Source organism: Tachyglossus aculeatus, chromosome 21, assembly GCF_015852505.1.
Source record: "Tachyglossus aculeatus isolate mTacAcu1 chromosome 21, mTacAcu1.pri, whole genome shotgun sequence".
NCBI lineage: Eukaryota > Metazoa > Chordata > Mammalia > Monotremata > Tachyglossidae > Tachyglossus > Tachyglossus aculeatus.
This window is the reverse complement of record NC_052086.1, coordinates 70,877,459-70,895,109: the sequence shown is the minus strand read 5'-3', so window position 1 is coordinate 70,895,109 and position 17,651 is coordinate 70,877,459. Positions and strand designations below refer to the sequence as shown.

At 47.7% G+C, this 17,651-nt stretch overlaps 1 protein-coding gene across 2 annotated transcripts in view; it reads left to right on the top strand.

Annotated features, from left to right (window-relative positions):
* Nucleotides 1–17,198, top strand: part of ABCC1 (ATP binding cassette subfamily C member 1) — a 151,855-nt gene extending 134,657 nt beyond the window's left edge. For both annotated transcript variants that reach the window (XM_038762677.1, XM_038762675.1), the window contains 5 exons: nt 4,864–5,010; nt 5,908–6,066; nt 7,595–7,761; nt 12,828–13,022; nt 15,558–17,198. In XM_038762677.1, coding sequence (XP_038618605.1) covers nt 4,864–5,010; nt 5,908–6,066; nt 7,595–7,761; nt 12,828–13,022; nt 15,558–15,666 — 777 coding nt within the window. In that variant the 3' untranslated portion in view covers nt 15,667–17,198. The remainder of the gene's footprint in view (nt 1–4,863; nt 5,011–5,907; nt 6,067–7,594; nt 7,762–12,827; nt 13,023–15,557) is intronic.
* The last annotated feature ends 453 nt before the right edge of the window (nt 17,199–17,651 follow it).

Sequence of the window (17,651 nt, the reverse complement as noted above, 5' to 3'; positions counted from 1 at the left end):
AGCCCTATTGGATGTGCCAGGAGGAAACGAAAGAAAGTAGGGTGGTTTAGATTCTGAGACCCGTGACGGGCAGGGACTTGGCCAATTCCCACCTGAGCATCATTTCCCAGCGCGTAGTACGGGATTCTGCACGCAGTTAGTGCTTAATAAATACTATTGCTACTGTTCCTGGGCTAACAAGCAGCATGGTATGGTAGATAGAGCATGGGCCTGGATGCCAGAAGGTCATGGGTTCTAATCCTGGCTCCGCTACTGTCTACTGTGTGGCCTTGGGCAAGACACTTCACTTCTCTGTGCCTCCGATACCTCATCTGTAAAATGGGCATTTGAACTGTGAGCCGTATGCAGAATAGGGACTGTGTCCAAGCAAGCCGGGTTAGTATAGTGCCTGGCACATAGTAAGTGCTCAATAAATGCCACAATTATTAGTATTAATTATTAAACGAAACAGCTCAAATTGTGGCAGCTAGGCAGGGATAAAGGGGACCTCCTGTTTTATGTTGGAGCTGCTGGGCAGAAGGCTGTCGTCCCTTGGAAGCTGAGGGTTGGATTGGACCCTCCTCTCTCGCTAATGATAATAATAATTGTGGTATTTGTTAAGCGCCTTCTATGTTCCAGACACTGTACTAAATGCTGTGGTTGGATACAAGCAAATGGGGTTGGACACAGTCCATATCCCACTTGGGGTTCCCAGTCTCAATCCCCATTTTACCGATGAGGGAACTGAGGCACAGAGAAGTGAAGTGACTTGTCAAGGGGCAGAGCGGGATTAGAACCCAGCTCCTTCTGACTCCCGTGCTCTATCCACTAGGTCCTGCTGCTAACCTAGGGACTTGCACGTGGCCCCCAGTCGGATTCCGCATCTCTGCCGAGTCCGTCTGCAGACGGCAGAGCCGTGCCTCTCTGGGTCACTTCCTGGGTATCGCCATCTCAGGACGGGCATTTCCTCTTCGTTATATTCTAGAGAGCATCAATGAGCCAATCAATCAGTGGTATTTATTGGACTCTTACTGTGTGCAGAGCACTGTACCAGGGGCTTGGGAGAGTAATAATAATGATAATAATAATAATAATAATAATAATAATGATGATGGCATTTATTAAGCGCTTACTATGTGCAAAGCACTGTTCTAAGCTGCTGGGGAGGTTACAAGGTGATCACATGGGGGGCTCAAAGTCAGTGCCCATTTTACAGATGAGGTAACTAAGGCACAGAGAAGTTAAGTGACTTGCCCAGAGTCACACAGCTGACAATTGGCGGAGCCGGGATTTGAACCCATGACCACTGACTCCAAAGCCCGGGCTCTTTCCACTGAGCCACGCTGCTTCTCTATACAGTACACTATACGTACACTATACACTATATAGTGTAATCAGTCAATCAATCAATCGTATTTATTGAGCGCTTACTGTTTACAGAGCACTGTACTAAGCGCTTGGGAAGTACAAGTTGGCAACATATAGAGACAGTCCCTACCCAACAGTGGGCTCACAGTCTAAAAGTCTAAAAATGTGTACACTATAACAGAGTTGGTAGACACGTTTCCTGCCCATAATGAGCTTGCAGTCTAGAGGGGGAAATAGACATTAATATGAATAAATTATGGTTGTGTACATAAGTGCTGAGGGAGAGGGGAATGCCAAGGGCCCAAAGGTACAGATCCAAGTGCCTAGATGAAGCAGAAGGGAGAGGGAGTTTGAGAAAATAAGGCTCAGTCGGGGGAAGCTTCTCGGAAGAAATGTGACCTTAAAAAGGCTTTGACGTTAGGGAGGGTGGTGATCTGGCATATAATAATGATGACATTTGTTAAGCGCTTACTATGAGCAAAGCACTGTTCTGAGCCCTGGGAAGGATACAAGATGATCAGGTTATCCCACTGGTGGCTCGCAGTCTTCATCCCCATTTTACAGATGAGGTAACTGAGGCCCAGAGAAGTGAAGTGACTTGCCCAAAGTCACACAGCTGACAAGCTGTGGAGCCGGGATTTGAACCTCTGACCTCTGATTCCCAAGCCCGGGCTCTTTCCGCTGAGCCACGCTGCCAAAGGGTGAGCTTGGGAAAAGGGTCAGCGGTGACATAGACGAGATTGCCTCACAGTGGAAGAATTGGCATCTGCCCTCGGCTCGCAGCCGAGAAAGTGAAATGACTTTCTACGCACCAGTCAATTAACAGTATTTAATGAGTGCTTATTATGCTCATTCCGTGGTGCTAAGTGCTAGGGAGAGTAGTTAGAGCACATGATCCCTGTCCTCAAAGCATTTACAGTCCAATGGGGGAGAACAGCGCAGAATAATTCCAGAGAGGAGAAAAAAGAAGATGGAAAAGTGACTTTGGGGTTGAAAATGCGCATGGACAATGGTGTAATTAAGTCTGTAGGGACAGAAATGCTTTAAGTGGTTGTGAGGGCATAGCGTGGAGGCGACCCAAAAGTGTGGAGCGGGTAATTGAAAGGGATAACTTGGGGAAAAGAAAAATCAATCTGGGAAGGACTCCTAGAGGCAGGAGGATTTCAGAAGGGATTTGAAACAGCGTGGCTCAGTGGAAAGAGCACGGGCTTGGGAGTCACAGGTCATGGGTTCGAATCCCGGCTCCGCCACTTGTCAGCTCTGTGACCTGGGGCAAGCCACTTAACTTCTCTGTGCCTCAGTTACCTCATCTGTAAAATGGGGATGAAGACTGTGAGCCCCAGGTGGGACAACCTCATCACCTTGTATCCCCCAGTGCTTAGAACAGTGCTTTGCCCATAGTAGATGCTTAGCAAATACCATCATTATTATTATTGTTTGAAGAGCAGGAGAGTGACAGACTGGTGGACCGGAAGGAGGAGGCAGTTCCCGGCTGGAAATCAATCAATCAATCAATCGTATTTATTGAGCGCTTACTATGTGCAGAGCACTGTACTAAGCGCTTGGGAAGTACAAATTGGCAACATATAGAGACCGTCCCTACCCAACAGTGGGCTCACAGTCTAAAAGGGGGAGACAGAGAACAAAACCAAACATACTAACAAAATAAAATAAATAGAATAGATATGTACAAGTAAAATAAATAAATAGAGTAATAAATATGTACAAACATATATACATATAGACAGGAAAGAGCAGGAAAAAGGGGTCGGAGGTGGGAGAGTTGAGAACGAGGAATGATGAGACGGTGATCTTGAAAGAAACGATGACTGTGAGCTGGGGGATAGTGGGCGAAGAGAGTGACTAAGAGGGAGGTAGCTAATGGTCAGGCATTTCTGAGTTGATGCCAAGAGGATCTGGTAACCTTGGAAGTTTTTGAAGAGTGAAGCGACGTAGGCAGAATGACATTTTAGAGCGATGATTTGAGCGGCAGAGTGATGTATAGAATTTTTGCCACACTTCATTCCTTCCTCCTCCCCCTAAGCAATCCATCGGTAATATTTATTGAGCACCTTCCGTAGGCAAAGCACTGTTTAAGTGCATGGGAGGAAAGTACAATAGAGATCAAAGATCAGTCCTCGTTAAAGGTTTTCCCACCTAACCTGGAAGTCACCCAGAATTATTTACCGGTAAGAGAAAAAGTGAATGGAAGAAAGGATAGGTGAATAAACGGTTAAGTAGTAGAGTGCATACATCAATAGGTACCAAAGTGCTACTGTGACTGATTGCCTAAGTGCTTCCCTTTCATTATTGCTATTATTATGGAATTATTAAGCCCCTACTGCGCACCGGGATAAATACAAGGTAATTAAGACTCAATCTATGTCCCTCGAGAACTTGACTGACTAGGGAAAACATGCACCCACACAAGAGGAATACATTACAAATAATAATAAAAATAACTGTGGTATTTGCTAAGCGCTTACTACGTGCCAGGCACTGTGCTAAGCGCTGGGGTGGTTACAGGCAAATCGGGTTGGACACAGTGGAATAATACATTACAAATAATAATAAAAATAACTGTGGTATTTGCTAAGCGCTTACTACGTGCCAGGCACTGTGCTAAGCGCTGGGGTGGTTACAGGCAAATTGGGTCGGACACAGTGGAGGAATACATTACAAATAATAATAAAAATAATTGTGGTATTTGCTAAGCCCTTACTACGTGCCAGGCACTGTGCTAAGCGCTAGGGTGGTTACAGGCAAATCGGGTCGGACACAGTGGAGGAATACATTACAAATAATAATAAAAATAATTGTGGTATTTGCTAAGCACTTACTACGTGCCAGGCACTGTGCTAAGTGCTGGGGTGGTTACAGGCAAATCGGGTCGGACACAGTCTCTGTCCCACTTAGGGCTCACAGTCTTAATCCCCACTGAGGTAACTGAGGCCCAGAGAAGTGAAGTGACTTGCCCAAGGCCACACAACAGACACGTGACGGAGCTGGGATTAGAACCCATGAGCTTCTGATTCACAGACCCATGCTTTATAGATTACGCCATGCTGCTTCCACAAACAATAATAAGACTCTTTAAACGCTGTTCCTGACCTGTAATTGATTTTAGTGTCCATTTCTAACATTAAATTGTATGCTCCTAGTGGGTAGGGATTGCGCTTATTAACGCTTAAGGGAGAGGCTCTTCCTTCCTTATATAACTTATATTAATGTCTGTTTCCCCCTCTAGACTGTAAGCTCATTGCGGTCAGGGAATGCGTCTGTTATAGTGTTAGATTGTACTCTCCCGAGCACTTAGTACGATGCTCCGCACATGGTGAGCCCACTGTTGGGTAGGGACTGTCTCTATATGTTGCCAATTTGTACTTCCCAAGCGCTTAGTACAGTGCTCTGCATACAGTAAGCGCTCAATAAATGCGATTGATGATGATGATGATGGTAAGCGCTCAGTAAATACGATTGACTGACTTGGAAAAAACCTCCCGGTTGCATCTGCAGGCACCTTGGCAAATTGAGGAGACGGCCCCAGCCCCCGACTGGCCTCAGGAGGGCAAAGTGGAATTCCGAGACTTTGGGCTACGCTACAGGGAAGACTTGGATTTAGTCCTGAAGAATATCAACATCACCATTGACGGGGGCGAGAAGGTAAGCCCAACCGCTCAGCCGTGATTCATTCATTCATTCAGTCGTATTCATTGAGCTCTTACTGTGTGCAGAGCACTGTACTAAGCGCTTAGGAAGTTATGTCAGCCTCCTGGTACCCTCTGGGCTGCCCCGTCTTTCTGGACCCACACAGCAGAAACGGAGCATCGTTCAGCGGACTGTGTACCGGGAAGATGGCACCGTTCAGCACAATGCATATTGCATAGTGGGAACTGACGGTGCTTCCCGTCTTGCTCTATCTACTATGATGCTCCAACCCCTTTTTGTCTAGAATTCTAATCACATTAAGGCAGAGGACACGACCTTAATCATAACTTTGGTCAAAGGATCGGCGGAGATATGCGTGTGAGCTTGTTGGCCCTCTCTTTTTCCTTTTTTAAGGGGTTGTATCCTGGTAAACTTTTTTTTAAGGAGCCCTATGTGTATCCTGAAGAACTCAAGGAAGGTGTGGGGAAAGGCCTGTACATTTTAAAATTACCCCTGTGAAATGAGGACACCTAACCACTTTCCTCCACCGAGCCTGGTTAGGTGTTCGGGTGATTCATGGGCTTTCCTGTCTTGTGGTAATTCAAGAGCACCTTGGCTTTGGCTGCCGAGGAATTGGGCGGGATTTAAGGCTGTCACCCCGTAAATAGTACCCTCCAGAGCTGAAGAGTTGGAATTTTCAGGACTCCTCTTCCCATTAGTCATATAATCCCAGGAAGAAGATAGCAGTTTGTCGGTGTGTTTGGGGAGCAGAGGTGAGGGAAGGTCAGCCATATCGTCATAGTCATCGGGGGGAAGCCTCCAGAGGACCAGTGCGGTGACAGACGGCGACCCCCAGTTGGTGGTTCACAGCCTAGGATCCCTCGAAACCCCCGGCGTTCCTTTCCCCGACAGGTTGGGATCGTGGGGCGGACAGGAGCTGGGAAGTCTTCGCTCACGCTGGGGCTGTTCCGCATCAATGAATCGGCGGAAGGAGAGATAATCATCGATGGGGTCAACATCGCCAAGATCGGGCTGCATCACCTCCGCTTCAAGATCACCATCATCCCCCAGGTCTGACTGCGTTTTCATCGAGCACATTCTGGGGGTCTGGAATGCTCCTAAGTACCAGGGCCCCTTTCTAATGAAAATAGACCCGATTGGAGGCCTGCCCCACCGGGAATGAAGTTCTCTTTTGAAGCAACTCTTCCACCTTCTCCTCCCCCACCTCCCCATTGAGGATTTCAGAAGCTCAGCCATCTGGGTTTCTAGCCCAAGATCATTTCAGTCCATCAGTGATATTTACTGAGTGCTAATACTGTGATAAAGAAGCAGCACGGCTTGGTGGAGAGGGCATAGGCCTGAGAGTCAGAAGGACCTGGGTTCTAATTCCAGCTCCGCCACATGTCTGTTGTGTGACCTTGGGCAAATAATAATAATAATAATGGCATTTATTAAGCACTTACCGTGTGCAAAATGCTGTTCTAAGCGCTGGGGAGGATACAAGGTAATCAGGTTGTCCCACGGTGGCTCGCAGTCTTCACCCCCATTTTACAGATGAGGGAACTGAGAAGTGAAGTGACTTGCCCAAAGTCACACAGCTGACAAGTGGCAGAGGCGGGATTTGAACCCATCACCTCCGACTCCAAAGCCCGGGCTCTTTCCACTGAGCCACGCTGCTTCGCTATGACTTACCTTCTCTGGGCCTCAGTCACCTCTTCTGTAAAATGGGGATTAAGACTGTGAGCCCCACGTGGGACAGGGATTGTGTCCGACCTGATTAACTTTTATTTACCCCCGCACTTAGAACAGTAAATTCTTACACGTAGTAAGCGCTTAACAAGTACCATAATTATTCTAATAAACACTTGGGAGCTTCCTATGTAGCGGAAGAGACCTCATCTAAAGTACATTACAGATGGGGGAATTTAGGGAGTAGAAGAGTCTCTTCTGAAATACTGAGAGATGGAGATGGGTTGGGTGCCTACCATTTCTTAGCTCCCTCGATTGATGCAGAAGCAGCGCTCTCCAAAGCCTTCAGCACTACTCCTAGAGCAAGGAATTGATTGCAGAAGGATAAAGCCTTTTCTTTTCTTTTTGAGACAAAAAGCAAAATTTACGTATCAGGGGAAGAGGGTGATTTTTCAGTCTAGGCATCTCCGAAGAAGTTGGAAGGGTGATTTATCTCATCGTTCCCCATTAGTTTCCGTGCTGCTGCCGTTAAATGCCATAAATGGGTCGCCTGAGAACTGGAATGTGGGCATGGGCTATTTTTTGTTGCCCGCATTGCTTTCAACTGATGCATCCAATTCCGAATTAAAAGATCCTGGGATATTCGGCCTTTGGGGATTACAAACAAATCTCGGACTCGGAGTTTGCCCCACGGGACGTTTCGTTCCGAAAGAGTAGTTGGAGGGCCGAGGTGTTCTCTGATGGGATGCCCCGAGAACGCAAGCGAGGCAGAGATGAAGGCATCCCGTGGTAACCATGGCAATGAAACGGGCTTCCTGCTAGCATTCCCAATGCTGGTCACTTTGTCAGCACTCTACCGGTCCCCTGGGGTCGCTGGGTGACCATTGTGTCCGTGCTCTTTCCCCAACAGGATCCTGTCCTGTTCTCCGGCTCCCTACGCATGAACTTGGACCCATTTGACCAGTACACGGATGAGGACGTCTGGAGGTCGCTGGAGCTGGCTCACCTGAAGAACTTTGTGTCGCTGCTTCCTGACAAACTGAATCACGAATGCACCGAAGGCGGGGAGAACCTGAGGTAAAATGAGAAGTGGGGAGGCTGTGTGTGCCGATGACTCAGTCGGAGGTATTTGAGTGCTTCATTTGTGCAGAGCAAGTGCTTGGGAGAGGAACAATAATAATAATAATTATAACGATGGTATTTGTTAAGCGCTTACTATGTGTCAAGCACTATTCTGAGCGCTGGGGGAGAGAAAAGCTAATCAGGTTGGACACAGTCTATGTCCCACGTTGGGCTCACAGTCATAATCCCCATTTTGCAGGTGAGGTAACTGAGGCCCAGAGAAGTGAAGCGACTTGCCCAAGGTCACACAACAGAGAAGTGGTGGAGCTGGGATTAGAGCCCAGTTGGCCTCCCGCAACAGCCTGGTGGCTGTGTGTCTTCAAGTGGAGCCTAGTGATGAACAACTAGCCTTTTTGGTATTTTAAAATGCACTTTCCTCTGGGCTCTGCCGTCTAGCTCCGTCATTCATTCATTCAGTGGTATTTATTGAGCGCTTCCTGTGTGCAGAGCACTGGACTAAGCACTTGGGAAGTCCAAGTTGGCAACATAGAGAGACGGTCCCTACCCAACAGTGGGCTCACAGTCTAGAAGGGGGAGACAGACAACAAAACAAAACATATTCACAAAATAAGTAGAATAAATATGTACAAGTAAAATAAATAAATAAATAAATAGGGTAATAAATACGTACAAACATATATACATATGTACAAAACAAAATATATTAACAAAATAAAATAAATAGAATAAACATGTACAAATGAAATAGAGTAATAAATATAAATAAAATAAATAGAATAAACATGTACAAATGAAATAGAGTAATAAATGCGTACAAACATATATACAGGTGCTGTGGGGAGGGAAAGGAGGTAAGGCGGGGGGGTGGTCTTTCCCTGCGGGCCACGGAGAGCTTTTGGGGGCCACGCCTGGCCGCGGGCCAGGCTTCCCCTTTCCAAATCCCGAGTTTTGGGTTGGGTCTGAACTTGCGATTTGAAATGCTCGGGTCTGGAGAAGTTGGCAACCTCTGCTCGGTGCTGCTCAGTTCCAGTGGGAGAAAATGGTGAAGTCGTAGAGTGAGGCCTCTCAGCCTTGGCTTCCAGCCAGCACCAACCCCTAGGGTTTAAAGGAGTTCAAGGGTTCGCGGTGGAAGAGCCACCCGGCAGGAGAAGCAGGAAATTTTGAAGTCCCGTTCAGGTGCGAAATTGGACGTAAAAAAGGAAGCCACTAGCTGCTGCTGCGGCTGAAAATTGCTGCGGGTGGTTTCCGCGGCGGGCAACTTTTTTCTATTTTTATTTTTAAAGGCAATTGCTAATCAATCGTATTTATTGAGTGCTTACTGTGTGCAGAGCACTGTACTAAGCGCTTGGGAAGTACAAGTTGGCAACATATAGAGACGGTCCCTACCCAGCAACGGGCTCACAGTCTAGAAGGGGGAGACAGAGAACAAAACAAAACATATTAACAGAATAAAATAAATAGAATAAATATGTACAAGTGAAATAAATAAATAGAGTAGGGGGAGACAGGGAACGAAACAAAACATATTAACAGAATAAAATAAATAGAATAAATATGTACAAGTAAAATAAATAAATAGAGTAGGGGGAGACAGGGAACGAAACAAAACATATTAACAGAATAAAATAAATAGAATAAATATGTACAAGTAAAATAAATAAATAAATAGAGTAATAAATACGTACAAACATATATACATATATCTGCTCATTCTGTGCCAGACCCCGTACTAAGCACTGGGGAAGATACAAGGTAATCAGGTTGGACACAGTCCCCGTCCCACAAGGGGCTCACAGTCTTAATCCCTATTTTACAGATGAGGTGACTGAGGCACAGAGAACTGAAGTGACTTGCCCAAGATCACGGAGCAGACAAGTGGGGGGGAGTTCCTTTTTTTAAAATGGTATTTGTTAAGCGCCTACTATGTAGCACACATTGTTCTAAGCACTGGGGCAGGTACAAGTTAATTAGGTTGGACACAGTCCCTGCCCCACATGGGGCTCCCAGTCTAAGTAGGAGGGAGAACAGGTGTTTGATCCCCATTTTACAGCTGTGGAAACTGAGGCAGAGTAGTTAAGTGACCTGCCCAAGGTCTCACAGCAACCAGCTGGCAGAGCCGGGATTAGAACCCAGGTCCCCTGCTTCCCTGGCCCGGGCTCTGTCCACTCAGTTTCAACGTAGTGGGAGAACTCAGGGTGGTAAATCCACTGAGGGATGGGATGTTGAAGGGAGAGCGCTGGACGGGCGAGGCTTTGGACGCTTAGTACAGTGCTCAGCACCCGGTAAGCGCTCAATAAATACGATTGAATGAATGCCGAGCCCCCGGGGGTGGGATGTTAGAGGTGGTGCGCTGGATTTGGAGCACGAGACTTCAGTTTGTGGATAGCCAAGCTAGTCATTCCCCCCATTTCCTGGACCGTCGCATAATGCTAGTGACGACAGAAACGGTCCTGGAGGCTCAAATAACTAGTCTGGGCCGAGAGCCATTCATTCAGTCGTATTTATTGAGCGCTTACTGTGTGCAGAGCACTGTACTAAGCGCTTGGGAAGTCCAAGTTGGCAACATAGAGAGACGGTCCCTACCCAACAGCGGGCTCACAGTCTTGAAGGGGAGTGAGTGAAGAGAGTGAGCGTCTCTTCTCCCTCTCAATCAGTCAATCAATCTGTCGTATTTATTGAGCACTCACTGTGTGCAGAGCTCTGTACTAAGCGCATGGAAGAAGCAGCGTGGCTCGGTGGAAAGAGCCCGGGCTTGGGAGTCAGAGATCATGGGTTCAGATCCCGGCTCCGCCACTTATCAGCCGTGTGACTCTGAGCAAGTCACTTAACTTCTCTGGGCCTCAGTTTCCTCACCTGTAAAGTGGGGGTGAAGACTGTGAGCCCCACGTGGGACAACCTTGATTACTTTGTATCCCCCCAGCACTTAGAACAGCGCTTGGCACATAGTAAGCGCTTAACAAATACCAACATTATTATTATTGTTATTATTACGATAAAATGGACAATAGAGAGTACAGAAACAGAGAGTACGATATAACGAAGCAGCATGGCCTGGAGGATAGAGCGTGGGCTTGGGAGTCGGAAAGACCTGGGTTCTCATCCCTGCTCTGCCACTTTTCATTCAATCGTATTTATTGAGCGCTTACTGTGTGCAGAGCACTGTACTAAGCGCTTGGGAAGTCCACGTTGGCATCATTTAAAGACGGACCCCACCCAACAGCGGGCTCACAGTCTAGAAGGGGGAGACAGACAACAAAACATGTGGACAGGTGTCTTGGCTTGACCTTGGGCAAGTCACTTCACTTTTCTGTGCCTCAGTTACCTCAGCTGTCAAATGGGGATTATGACCGTGAGCCTGATTAGCTTGTATCTACCCCCAGCGCTTAGAACGGCGCGTGACACACAGTAAGCGCTTAACAAATACTATTATTAACAGACATGTTCCGTGCCCACAATGAACCTTTGGGGAGAGACAGACGTTATTATAAATAAATACGTACGTCGATATGTACCTAATGGCTGTGGGGCTGAGGTTGGGGGTGAACAGAGGGAGCAAATGCAGAAGGGAATGGGAGAAAAAGAAAGGAGGGCTTAGTCAGGGAAGACCTCTTGGAGGAGATGGGCCTTCAATAAGGCTTTGAAGGGGGGCGGGGAGTGGTCGTCTGTTGGACACAGTGCTTTGCACACAGTAAGTGCTCAACAAATGCGATTGAATTCATTCATTCTTTCCGTCAATCTTATTTATTGAGCCTATTGAGCGTACGTATTGAGCATTGTGCCTCTAGCTTTAATTCTATTTGTCCTGACGATTTTGACACCTGTCTCCGTGTTTTGTTTTGTTGTCTGTCTCCCCCCCTTCCAGACTGTGAGCCCGCTGTTGGATAGGGACCATCTCTATATATTGCCAACTTGGACTTCCCAAGCGCTTAGTCCAGTGCTCTGCACACAGTAAGCGCTCAGTAAATACGAGTGAATGAATGAATGCATTGAGTGCTTACTGTGTGCAGAGCACTGTACTTCCCAAGCGTTTAGTCCAGTGCCCTGCACACGGTAAGCGCTCAATAAATATGAGTGAATGAATGAATGAATTGAGCGCTTACTGTGTGCAGAGCTCTGTACTAAGCGCTTGGGAAGTCCAAGTCGACAACCTATAGAGACGGTCCCTACCCAATAACGGGCTCACAGGCTAGAAGGGGGAGACAGACAACAAAACAAAACATGTGGATTGAATGAATATGAAGAGGGAGGGCATTCCAGGCCTCTCCCTCACAGACATTCCCAGCTTTGGAGTTCGCCCCGGCCCCCTCATCCAGTCAAGCTACGCATCAGGCAGAAACTCCTCACCCTGGGCTTCAAGGCTGTCCATCCCCTCGCCCCCTCCTACCTCACCTCCCTTCTCTCCTTCTCCAGCCCAGCCCGCACCCTCCGCTCCTCGGACGCCGCTCACCTCCTCACCGGGCCTCATTCTCGGCCGTCCCGCCGTCGACCCCCGGCCCACGTCCTCCCCCTGGCCTGGAATAATAATGATGGCATTTGTTAAGCGCTTACTATGTGCAAAGCACTGTTCTAAGCGCTGGAATGCCCTCCCTCCGCACATCCGCCAAACTATCTCTCTTCCTCCCTTCAAAGCCCTGCTGAGAGCTCACCTCCTCCAGGAGGCCTTCCCACACTGAGCCCCCTTTTTCCCCTCCTTCCCCTCCCCACAGCACCTGTATATATGTTTGTACAGATTTATGACTCTATTGATTTTACTTGTGCATATTTACTGTTCTATTTATTTTGTTAATGTCTAGCTATACCTCTGTTTGTTCTGATGACTTGTCACCTGTCCACATGTTTTGTTTTGTTGTCCCCCTTCTAGACTGTGAGCCCCTTGTTGGGTAGGGACCGTCTCTCGATGCTGCCGACTTGGACTTCCCAAGCGCCTAGTCCAGTGCTCTGCACGCAGTAAGCGCTCAGTAGATACGATTGAATGAACGAATGAAAAATGCTGCCCTTTACCGAGCCGCCTTGGGTGAGGTTTGTAACGTGGGCTTTCTCTTTCTCCCCTGGGGGCGAAGCGTCGGGCAGCGCCAGCTCCTGTGCCTTGCCCGGGCCCTGCTGAGAAAAACCAAGATCCTGGTGCTGGACGAAGCCACTGCCGCCGTGGACCTGGAGACGGACGATCTGATCCAGTCCACCATCAGGACGCAGTTCGACAACTGCACCGTGCTCACCATAGCCCATCGGCTCAACACCATCATGGATTATACCAGGTAAACCCCGGGGATGCGGCCTGGTCTGCGCCGATTGCGGCTCCGTTGTTGGGTTTTTTTCTTTCTCCCGTGGCTTTTTGCTACCTGGAGCTAGATCATCATCATCAATCGTATTTATTGAGCGCTTACTATGTGCAGAGCACTGTACTAAGCGTGCGAAGAGAATGAAAGTCCCATCCTCCTGGAAAATCTTGGCAGTCCTTTAAGAGATATTCCTAGGTAAACCTCCTCTTGGAAAGGCTAAGGCCAAAAGCAGGAGCTATCTGGAGGCAGTTTGTCCTTGGGAGCAAACACAAATTTGCAGAGAAGCAGCGTGGCTCAGTGGAAAGAGCCCGGGCTTTGGAGTCAGAGGTCATGGGTTCAAATCCCGGCTCCGCCAATTGTCAGCTGGGTGACTTTGAGCAAGTCACTTCACTTCTCTGAGCCTCCGTTCCCTCATCTGGAAAATGGGGATTAAGACTGTGAGCCCCCCGTGGGACAACCTGATCGCCTTGTAACCTCCCCAGCGCTTAGAACAGTGCTTTGCACATAGTAAGCGCTTAATAAATGCCATCATTATTATTATTATTATTAAGTTGAAACACTAACTGCTTTTTTAAATGATAAATAATAATGATGCTATTTTTTAAGCACTTACTGTGTGCCAGGCACTGTACTAAGCACTTGGATTCAAGCAAATTGGGTTGGACACATTCATTCATTCAGTCGTATTTATTGAGCGCTTACTGTGTGCAGAGCACTGTACTAAGCGCTTGGGAAGTACAAGTCGGCAACATATAGGGACGGTCCCTACCCACCAGCGGGCTCACAATCTAGAAGGGGGAGACAGACAACAAAACAAAACATATGGACAGATGTCAAGTCATCAGAATAAATAAAAATAAAGCTAGATGCACATCATTAACAAAATAAATAGAATAGTAAATATGTACAAGTCAAATCAGAGGAGTAATAAATCTGTACAAACATATATATATATGTATATATGTATATATGTTTGTACAGATGTATTACTCTGTTTATTTATCTTGTACATATCTATTCTATTTATTTTATTTTGTTAGTATGTTTGGTTTTGTTCTCTGTCTCCCCCTTCTAGACTGTGAGCCCGCTGTTGGGTAGGGACTGTCTCTATGTGTTGCCGACTTGTACTTCCCAAGCGCTTAGTACAGTCTGCACACAGTAAGCGCTCAATAAATGCGGTTGATTGATTGATTGATATATACAGGTGCTGGGGGGAGCGGAAGGAGGGAGGGCGAGGGGGATCCGCTGCCCTGCATAGGGCTCACAGTCTTAATCCCCGTTTTACAGATGAGGCAACTGAGGCACAGAGAAGCGAGAGACTTGCCCAAGGCTACACGGCAGACAAGTGGTGGGGCCCGGATTAGACCCCTTGGCCTTCTGATTCTCAGGCTTGTGCTCTATCCCTACCGCCATGCGGCTTTTCATGCATATTCATTCAGTTGTATTTATTGAGCGCTTACTGTGTGCAGAGCACTGTACTAAGCGCTTGGGAAGTACAAGCTGGCAACAAGTTGGCCTACTGTGTGGAAGTATTTGGTACTGAACGAAGGGATGGATACCAGGTGATCGGATGAGACACAGTCTCATACGGAGCTCACAGTCTGAGGGAGAGACAGATTGCGTGAATAAGAGAAAATGGTCTCAAGTTGCAGCAAGGGAATTATGTTTATACATAAGGAAATATCACTTGATTGGAAAGTGGAGTTAAACACAGGAATGGCATGCCTGATTACCCCGTGTCTACCCCAGCACTTAGAACAGTGCTTGGCACATGGTAAGCGCTTAACAAATGCCATCGTCATCATGCTGAGGGCCATTCCTGATGTTTTCATTCTTGATGGTCTTGCCTTTCACCTGTCACAGAGCAGGGGACTGGAATGACCTCTTAGTTCCTACCATTCATTCATTCATCCATTCATTCATATTTATTGAGCGCTTACTGTGTGCAGAGCACTGGACTAAGCGCTTGGGAAGTACAAGTCGGCAACATATAGAGACGGTCCCTACCCAACAACGGGCTCACAATCTAGAAGGGGGAGACAGACAACAAAACAAAACATGTAGCCAGGTGTCAAAATCGTCAGAGCAAATAGAATTATAGCTCTATGCACATCGTTAACAAAATAAATAGAGTAGTAAATATGTACAAGTAAAATAAATGCCAAGTTTGTGAGTCTGAAATTCCTTACCGTCGTTTTTATCTCTTAGGTGCTCGGGTGTTTTTTCATTAAGCTGCATAAATGATGAAAGAATGGGTCAAAAGCCCATTGATGAGAGTCTCTCTGGACTGTGTTATATTAGGCAATTTGGGAGGGATAGGAACCAAGTGATGTCTTCGTAATAAAAGCACATCCTGGTTACACCCAGTGATAGGCTTTGTGGTCCATTCCTCCATTATGTAGGAAATGAGCGCAGGAATAAATTCCAGGATAGAGTTTCGGTTCCTGACGATTCTGCTTCTCTTCCCCTCACCCCCCACCCACCTTCTGTCTCGGCTTCCTTCCGTTCTAGGATTCTAGTTTTGGATAAAGGGGAAATTGTGGAGTGTGGTTCCCCCAGCGACTTGCTGCAGAAGAAAGGCGTTTTCTACAGTATGGCCAAAGATGCCAGCTTGGTATGAGGACTGCCGCTTTCTCGTCTGGACGGAACAAAATGGAACTGACGTTTGCCTTAGATGCGGAGAGGACTCAGCAGGCTCTGCTTCTCACTCTTTTGCTGTTCAAACCAAAAAGCAGTCACTCACGACGCGCCCCTTACCTAACCAGATAGTTTTTGAGTAGGTGGGATTTCTTTCTCTCTCACACATACAGATATCACCTACCCTTATGCATCCACGCACACATACACTCATACTGTGCAATCTGATGTTCTTTAAGGTGTCTTTCCCAGGTCTTCGCGTTGCAGCCAGACCTAAGGGGAGATTGGTTGTACGTAGTAAGTAGGCTAGTGACCAAATTGTGGACGTGGCCTCAGATGGATCTGAGGGCTCGTTCGACTCTTCCCAGTCCTTTGCTTCCACCCCCCCGCCTCCCTCCTTCTCGTGGGTTTCCCTTTCTCGAGGTCTCTGCCACGTGAAGTTGAAGAGCTTGCTGGCCGAACCCAGGTTTGCCATTTTGGAGTGTAGACTATCCCGACGGACTGGCCGGTGACCCGTGGTTCAGGCTTTCTGCCGATACCCTTGGGATGTACTCTATACTGTCTGCAGGCAGGCTTTAGAAACGGACACTTAGTCGCCCTTGACAGCACCTTTCGAGTTCACCGTCTCTTCAGCTCCGTGTGGCTTGGAGAGGCTGAAGACCAGCCGACGTCCTACTGCATCACGGCAGCGCCTGGGACGGTGGCTTTTCTGGCTCAAGAGGAAAGTGACCCGGGGGGTCAGAGGCCTCCCGAATCTGGATATCGGCCATAGATTTGGTTGGCAACTCTCTTTTCCCCCCGTCCCCTATTTCCCTATGTTGAGAAAACACACAGGGATGTTGTGAGGAAAAGTAAACGATTGCAAAGCACTCCAGAGGGTGTCATAGCCACCCTGAGAGCACAGTGGAGTATTCCCGTATCTTTTCCCAAATCCCGAAATTGTTCTCCGCCCTCTGTCCTCGGAACCCGTAATCGGGCCGTGGAGGTTTTTGTTCTCAGTGCCGGGTTCGTGTCCAGAAAACAAAAGCCCCACGAAGGTCGGCCGGCAGCTTTTGATTTTTGTTTCTCGTCACCGTTTCCGTAAAGCGGGTGGCTGCAAACCTTTGCTGTGCTGCTTTGTAGGTAAAGGAACGTTTGACCGAGCCTCACTCCCTGTAGACTTCTAGATGCTCATCAGCTGGGCTTTGCATGCTCCTGGCTGTTGGGATGTTCTGAGGAGGATATGAAAGAAATGCAGGCCCAGGTGGAGATTGACGTACAAAATGCCATGGCCAGACAGACTGAACTCCGATGCGCTCTGAGGTTCAGATTTTGGGCGAATCGTTGCCGAATCCAAAACTAGAGAAGTGTTTTCTCTTGAGACGATAACAAAAATATTTATTTTTTTGTAAGTTATACGAGTCTTTAAAACTGAACAGGCCAAGTTTTCCTTGGACATCTTTTTGTAATGACTGTACTGGAAACATGGATATTTGCCGATCATTTGCAGTAAATTTTTTGGTTCGTTTGAAAACATCCCTGCTTTTGTCATTTCCAGGGCTCATCGGTCCCACCGTGGAGGTTTCAAATGGGAGGAAGTCTAATTCTGCATCTTTCTCCATTTCTTCTCCCTGGGTCCTCGCAGCCCTGGGAGGGTTGGGTGAGGGTTCAGGTGGCGCAGAAGATGATAGCTACTTCCACCTTGACCTCGGTGGGGTGTCCTGGTTTAGGTGGTTGCGATGGGCCTAGATGAGACTGTGTGGTCCGTGGGAGCGCCGGACACCTGGTACATAGAGGCAGAAGACGTCTAGAGCTGTGGTTCGCAGAGGTGAGGCCCGGCCCTTGCCCCCTTGAGGGATTCGCTTCCCGGTTGTCCCATGTAGCGCTGTTGCACGTGCTTCAATGCCGGGATTTCCGGGAGGCTCCTTGATGCCGGGAATGGCAGTGGGCGGAAGTCGGAAGGGGTGGTGCCTGTCTGGATGGCGGGAG